The 7,466-nt window shown below is 46.1% G+C and overlaps 1 protein-coding gene across 1 annotated transcript; it reads left to right on the top strand.

Moving 5' to 3' along the window:
- Positions 1-2,319: 2,319 nt before the first annotated feature.
- On the top strand, positions 2,320-5,766 carry LOC119261807. The gene is made up of 4 exons (XM_037531546.1): positions 2,320-2,736; positions 2,932-3,684; positions 5,330-5,422; positions 5,677-5,766. Exons 1-4 carry the CDS (start codon positions 2,320-2,322, stop codon positions 5,764-5,766), a joined length of 1,353 nt encoding a protein of 450 aa, XP_037387443.1.
- The last annotated feature ends 1,700 nt before the right edge of the window (positions 5,767-7,466 follow it).

Consider the following 7,466-nt stretch of genomic DNA (forward strand, 5'->3'; position numbering starts at 1 on the left):
GTCATCAGGCAGTGAATTCAGAACCAGTTCATGTAGGAACTTTCTGTGAGGAGCTTTTAGAGGGGGACGTCTGGTTCCCATCACCACCACTGTGAACAGCTCTGACTCAGTTTATCTAGAACAGAGAACCGCTCTGAACCGCTCTGTTTACATCTGGACCAGTTAATTAAGTAGGAATTTTGAAAAATAATCGAATAACCACGCCCATTCCGAGTACACAGTCTTCATTGCTGCACAATTTGACCAAAAATGAACACAGAAAAAGTGTTTAATTATGAAACTGTGCATTCTTTCAGTTATCAGGAACATATTCAGAACTGCTCTCCGAACATTCATAACGTTTGGCCCTGTTTATACTAACACTAATGCTAATGAAGGGACATTATGCACAGACACGGAGCTATTGACACTACTGTGAAGGGCTTTTATGCCGTGATCTGCTGTTCCTGCCTGTATTAGTATCATACCGATGCTCTAAACAGCCCTGTTTGGCCACGAGAGAGAGATTTAATTGTATACGTTGACTCACACCACACCGGAGATGATTGAGGGTTATAGCATCACACAAGAGTCATGAAGCCTGAAAATTGCCCACAGCAGAAGCAGCAGGACGAGAAAAGGAAGTTCTGGAAACTCGGCTTAGTTGCTGGAGCTTTAACGATACTACTGGGAGAAGTTTTATTTTTAGACAGTACACGGTTACTTTTTTCGATATTTTAGCATTTTTCCTTTTTTTTTTTTTGCGTTTGCCTATGAATCTGTATTATTTTTGTATGAACTTTTTATGTGTGTTTTATTTGTATCTGTATTTTTAGCGCAGCCTGAGCAGGAAGCTGTGAAACTGGCTCCTTGGGTCGCAAGCTAGCGTCATGTTTCTCATCGCTCTGAAACAAATGGACGAATGGACAAACTGACATTTTTCAAACGTTTGTCTTGCTGACTCGGGATCCCAGCTTCACAGCCCCGCTGCCGGGTTCAGATCTAACTGTGAATTGACGGAGAGCGAGTCGCTCTGAATAGAAAGAGGCTTTTAAAGCTTGGAGATCAACCACATCAACACTGCCTGGAGTTTGGAAAAGCTGGAGTCACGGAGCGCAGTCGGCACAGACTGGGCTCTGTATGACAACCTCAGATACAGAGTCACACGCTGTGTTCAGAATGACCCCTAATCGTTATTCAGTACATTTGAGTGCGAGATGGAGAGATCACTTCATTAACCCCAGAGGGAAATTCTTCTATTGCTGCAGTACAAATCACAATAAAGAGCAAACGAGCAAAATGAACAGGAGCAAAGTTATCAGGGATAAGAAATGATCCGTAATCACTACTGCCTACAGTATAGAGTATGACCTTGCTTAATGTTTTTAACAGAATAGTGCACTATACATTAAATAGTGCATCATTTTTTTAATTGAATAGTGCATAATGTTTGATCAAATAGTGCACTATACAGTGAATAGTGCATAATGTTTGATCAAATAGTGCACTATACAGTGAAAAGAGTACTATCACGGATGAAAAAGTGCACTACGTCGAGAGTGTATTGGTTTAAACACTGCACTGTATAGTGAATCGGGGGTGGTTGTGGACACCGCAACACGTCGCAACCTGCATTCCATCTCTCCCTCAAACCTCGCCTCTTGTATCACCTCAACTCTGCCATCCCCTGACTCCTTCTCTTCCCTCTCAGTGGAATCGGCCACAGATACACTTCTGTCTTCCATATCATCTTCTTGTGATCATCTATGTCCTGTCTCTTCCAGACCGTTAAGATCATCTCCACGTGCTCCCTGGCTGACTGAGGCTCTACGTAGCAACCGACGGGCTCTCAGACTGGCTGAGAAACGATGGAAGAAGTCAAGACTCACTGCCGACCTTCTTTCCTATCAAACTCTTCTGTCCAAGTTTTCTAAAGAGGTGACTGCTGCTAAATCTTCTTTCTACAGAGAGAAGCTTGAGGCATCTGCAGCAGATCCACGTAAACTTTTTAGCATCTTTTCTTCCCTCCTTAACCCTCCCCCTCCTCCTTCTCCCATCTCTCTTACTGCTAATGACTTTGCTTCTTTCTTTAAAGAAAAGGTGAATAAGATCTGTGACTCCTTTTCTCTGACTCCAACCACTGTATGCCACTACTCACTCTCTCCTAAAACTCTTACCTGCTTTTCTTCTCTTTCAAACGAGGAAGTACATAAACTACTAACATCTTGTAACCCTACCACCTGTCCTCTGGATCCCATCCCATCTACACTGCTCCAGTCTATCTCTCATGAACTTCTTCCCTTCATTTCCTCCATCATCAACAGCTCCCTGTCATCTGGAATGGTTCCATCTTCTTTCAAGGCAGCTAGGGTGGTCCCCATCCTAAAGAAGCCGAGTCTCGATGGCACCGACATCAACAATTACCGACCGGTATCTCTCCTTTCCTTCCTTTCTAAAATTCTCGAACGTGCTGTTTACAACCAACTATCTGTCTTTCTCTCTGAAAACCAGCTACAGGACCCCAACCAATCCGGGTTCAAACCAGCCCACTCTACTGAAACTGCACTCAACGCAGTTTCAGAGAAACTCCATGCAGCAAGGTCAGCTGGACTGTCATCAGTTCTGATTCTTCTCGACCTCTCTGCAGCCTTTGACACTGTCAATCACAAGATTCTTCTGTCTATCCTTTCTGGCCTTGGCATTTCAGGAACAGCATGGAAGTGGTTTGAGTCCTACCTAGAGGGGCGCTCCTACCAGGTAACATGGAGGTGCTCAACATCCACTCCATGCAACCTCTCCACTGGTGTTCCTCAAGGTTCAATTCTGGGTCCTCTCCTATTTTCTCTCTATACCCGCTCACTCGGACATGTTATTTCTTCTCATGGCTTTTCATATCACTGCTATGCTGATGACACACAACTCATCCTTTCTTTTCCTCCTAATGACACACAGGTCTCGACTCGGATCACAGCATGTCTGGCAGACGTTGCATCGTGGATGACAACCCACCACCTCAAGCTGAACCCAAGCAAGACGGAGATGCTTTACATCCCGGGATCTTCTGGTATTCGGTGTGATCTCTCTATTCCCTTTGAGAACACCCTGATTACTCCATCTACAGAAGCTCGTAGTCTTGGGGTAGTTGTAGATGACCAGCTCTCTTTCACGGCTCATGTTGCTAACCTGACTCAGTCATGCAGATTTCTCCTTTACAACATCCGGAGAATTCGACCTTTTCTCTCTAGAGAGGCCACACAGGTACTCGTTCAGTCTTTAGTCATTTCTAGACTAGATTACTGTAACTCCCTTCTGGCTGGTCTTCCAATGCGTACCATCAGGCCCCTGCAACTGATCCAGAATGCTGCAGCTCGACTTGTCTTCAACCTTCCTAAGTTCAGCCATGTCACTCCACTGCTGCGTTCCCTTCATTGGCTTCCTGTAGCAGCTCGCATCAGATATAAAACCCTGATGTTGGCCTACAAAGCCAAAAATGGTCCAGCTCCTTCCTACTTGAGATCAATGGTGAAAGCTAGATCCGTACCCAGAGACCTTCGTGCTTCAAGTACGGCTCGACTTGACCCTCCATCTTGCAGATCACAAGGAAAACATGCCTCCAGACTGTTCTCTGTCCTGGCACCAAGGTGGTGGAATGAACTTCCCCTAAGTGTCCGAACAGCAGAATCACTTGCTGTCTTTAAACGACGTCTGAAGACCCGTCTCTTTACACTACACCTATCTGATCACTAACACTGTCTATTAATGATCTTCACCTCTTTTATTGTTCACTGTATTTTATTACAAACTTTTTTTCAGCAGGTTTAGTGTTGTGTAGACTCTGTGTTGAGTTGTAGGTATTTTACTACTTGTGTCACGGTTGGCTCCTCCCAGTCCTGTCCATGTGCTCGTGTTTTGGTTGTGTAACTCCACCCCTGATTGTTTTCACCTGTCCCTCATTGTTACGTGTACTTAAGCCCTGTGTTTGCCCCTTGCCTTTGCCAGTCTTTGATTCTTTGTATCATTGTGTTGTATCATTGTGTTGTATCATTGAATCCTTGTACCTGGTCTCTGTTTGTGTTTATTCAAGTCTTTGTCATGTCATACTCTGTACGTGTCGGCTCGTTGACCCTGGACTGTTCTGACTACGACCCTGGATTTGCCCATAATAAATCTCGCTTATCTCAGCGTTTGCGTCCGCCTCCTCGCTCCCCCTTACAGAAAGACTGGCCTACACAGGACGCAGCAGGTAAGCGAGACTCCGGCATGTGGTTGTTCCGTTGGGACGAAACTCCGGCTGTTTCAAAGCAGCCCGAGTTCGCCGTGTCCCAACGCCACCAAGCCGGAGACAGCAAATCCCCTGGCGCTGAGGGAACACGAGCGTCTCGTCGGTCCCGCAAGAAAGCGGAGGACCTTCCCGCCTTGTGTCCGGGCGACGAGAGCTCAGGTAAGCGCCTTGGGTCTGCCCGTCTTGAGCGCCACTGCAGGGAGGAGCGACCTGCAGTGCAAGACGGAGTCAGACGGAAGGAGCGTTCAGATGACCCGTATTGTGGTCTGACGTAAACAGCCCAGACGCGATCAGCTTTAACCAAATGGATAGAAAAGCTCTGTCGGTAACATTGTCACAGTCATGGCTTCAACTGACACACTACAAAGCATGAACTGTAGCGTCGGTGTAAATATGCAGCCGCAGTAAATATTTACCACCATTCTGTTAGCTTTGCTTCTTCACTCCTGCATGGAGCTCCTCAGATGAGAGTATATCTCGGAGAGGAAGCGTGTATTTTATGGTTTGTACAATCTTATAATCGAACACTAACATGGTTGCCTTTCTGTGCATGAGCGTCATCGTGCAGATACACAGTAACTGGATGTTTCACGGATTAAGAGCTGAGCAGCAGAATGGATGTATGTGAGAGAGAGAGAGAGAGAGAGAGAGAGAGAGAGAGAGAGAGGGAGAGGGAGAGAGAGACCTAGTGAAGCCTCATGCTTTCTGAGCTCTGTATACTCTGATACACTAACAACATGTAGTCTGTACAGTAGCAGACAATAAAGAGAGAAATAATCAGACTCTGCTTTCTTTTCTTCATTTCTTCGTACCAAACACTACACGTTCGGTGTGGCTTCACCCAGATCAGATCATCTGAATGGCTCCACTGAATTTACCTTCCTCATTGTGGACCTGGAAGTGACCACCAAGATGGAGGAACCAGGAGTTTGGCTCTGGCTGGGAGCGTCTGGGCTGCAGTCTGAACCTCAGTGCTGGAGGAGGTGCAGTGTATGCCTGGGTGAAGTGGAGTGAACTAAGCCACATCTCTGAAATTCTGCAGTGTCTCTCTGGTACCACCGTTCCAAGGCTGAGGGTCACGGCATCACTGACGTAGATGATTCTCTCAATGAAGATCAGGAGAAAGATCTCAACTTCAAGTGGGACAGTCGTGGGCTGGAGGTTAGGGAACCTAACCGGAAGGTCGCTGGTTTGATCCCGAGCCGACGCTCCATGACTGAAGTGCCCTTGAGCAAGACACCAAACCTGGGTGCTGTGGATAGGGCCGCCCACCGCTCTGGGCAGGAGTGCTCACTGCCCCCTAGTGTGTGTGTGGTGTTTGTCTGCACTGATGGGTTAAATGCAGAAGTGAAATTTTGCCGTTGTGGGACTGATAAGGATCTCTTGGGATCTGTGGATCTGTGTTTCATGTGTAGCCCATCCCAGGTCCTGGTTGTGTTCATGATGAAGCTCAGCACATCTATGGAAATGTTAACTTTGAATTTGTGGAGAAAAAACCTGAATAATGGATGTTTTGAAGTTCCCATTTATGGTGCACGTAAGAGTAGTAGCCTCAGGCTCTGACTGACCTTCACTAATCAAGTGTAAATGTATTGCTTTATATACTCATAATGGCTCTTAATGAAATATTCTTTAAGCAGGATTATCTACACTGAAGGAAAATTGAGAGAACCATAACTAAACAAAACTACACCATATTTGGAAAAGTGGGACATTTCACTGACCAACTTTGTGTTTCGTACATATATAAACAAATTAGAATTTGACGCCGGGAACACATTCACAAAAAGTAACAGATGAAGAATCTAAACCCCGACTTAACCAGCCGTATGTCTGGAGCAGTGAAGTTTGTGTTTGTGCGCAGGTACCAGACGCCCAGCCAGCCCGTAAGGCTCTGGGCTGAAGCCGAGATTAGGCTCAGCCTATACATGACAAGTGACAGGCGTGACGGACGTGACCATGCAGGGGTAAACAGGAACAGACGGAAGAATGTTCTAAACACAGTCACAGAGCAGAACACAATACTGAATATAATGACGTAACACAGCCCTAAACACTTTACAGAGCAGTGCATTTCTCCACAGAGGCCTGTTTATTGCTGTTACATCACGTTTAAATGACACCGAGTGTTTGGGAAATGAGGACACTGATTGTTGCAGTTCTGCAAGTGGAATGTCTCCGTCAGCTCTCCGTGGTCGTCGTCACCCGATTCTCATCTTCATGATGCGCCACGCATTTTCAACAGGAGACAGATCTGGACCGCAGACAGGTCAACCACAGGCACTACAAGTGTGTGAACCTTGCAGGGAGAACTCGATGTCCATTTGTCCCAGAAACAAGCTGAGATGTGGACTCATTTGTCCTCAGCACACAGTTCCACTGTCTTTCAGACCTTCTGAGATGAGCTCAGGTGTTTCTGCATAGAATTGATGTATGATGTATTTCTCCTTACATGGCGGAGTTTAAAGCTGCATTTCTTGATGCAGCAGCAGGCCGCGGTTTTCTGAGGCTCTTATGAGCCCATGTGGCTCTATTAAACACATCAGTGTGACAGTTCCTCCTGCATACTGGGAAAAATGTATTTAAGGTATACAGTTGAAACAGTACCACTTTATTTGGACGGTCCACTCTAGATGTTTTGTAAATGCTCAGTCTGTCTTTCCCTAACATTCACCTAAATTTCCATTAAAGGCAACTGAACTTCAAGTTCAGTATGAAAGAGTTTATTAAACCTATCCCTGACCCTAAGCCTAAGCCTAACCCTAATGTCAAGACAAAACCTACGCATACTGCTCTAACGCTAACCATGATGTTGTTGAAAGTCAACTGAACGTCACCAGAAGGTTTAAGTATCTGTAGAGCATCTACAGCGGACCATCCAGGGAAACTTGCAGATACATTTACACTGATTATACCTTTTTGTCTGACAGTGTATCTGCAAAAAGGGGCAGTCGTGGGCTGGAGGTTAGGAAACCACCGGTTCGATCCCCAGAGCCGACAGCACATGACTTGAGGTGTCCTTGAGCAAGACACCTAAACCCCAACTGCTCCCCGGGTGCTGTGGATAGGGCTGCCCACCACTCCGGGCAAGTGTGCTCACTGCCCCCTAGTGTGTGTGTGTTCACTAGTGTGTATGTGGTGTTTCACTTCACGGATGGGTTAAATGCGGAGGTGAAATTTCCCTGTTGTGGGATTAATAAGGGTC

The sequence above is a fragment of the Pygocentrus nattereri genome, chromosome 20 (assembly GCF_015220715.1).
Source record: "Pygocentrus nattereri isolate fPygNat1 chromosome 20, fPygNat1.pri, whole genome shotgun sequence".
Classification (NCBI taxonomy): Eukaryota; Metazoa; Chordata; class Actinopteri; order Characiformes; family Serrasalmidae; genus Pygocentrus; species Pygocentrus nattereri.

Coding starts and splice junctions, on each gene's coding strand:
- LOC119261807 (XM_037531546.1), top strand. CDS start 2,320: ATGGTTCCATCTTCTTTCAAGGCAGCTAGGGTGGTCCCCATCCTAAAG. Junction 3,685..5,329: donor TTGCTGTCTTTAAACGACGT/CTGAAGACCCGT, acceptor CACCGTTCCAAG/GCTGAGGGTCACGGCATCAC. Junction 5,423..5,676: donor GGGACAGTCGTGGGCTGGAG/GTTAGGGAACCT, acceptor TTTCATGTGTAG/CCCATCCCAGGTCCTGGTTG.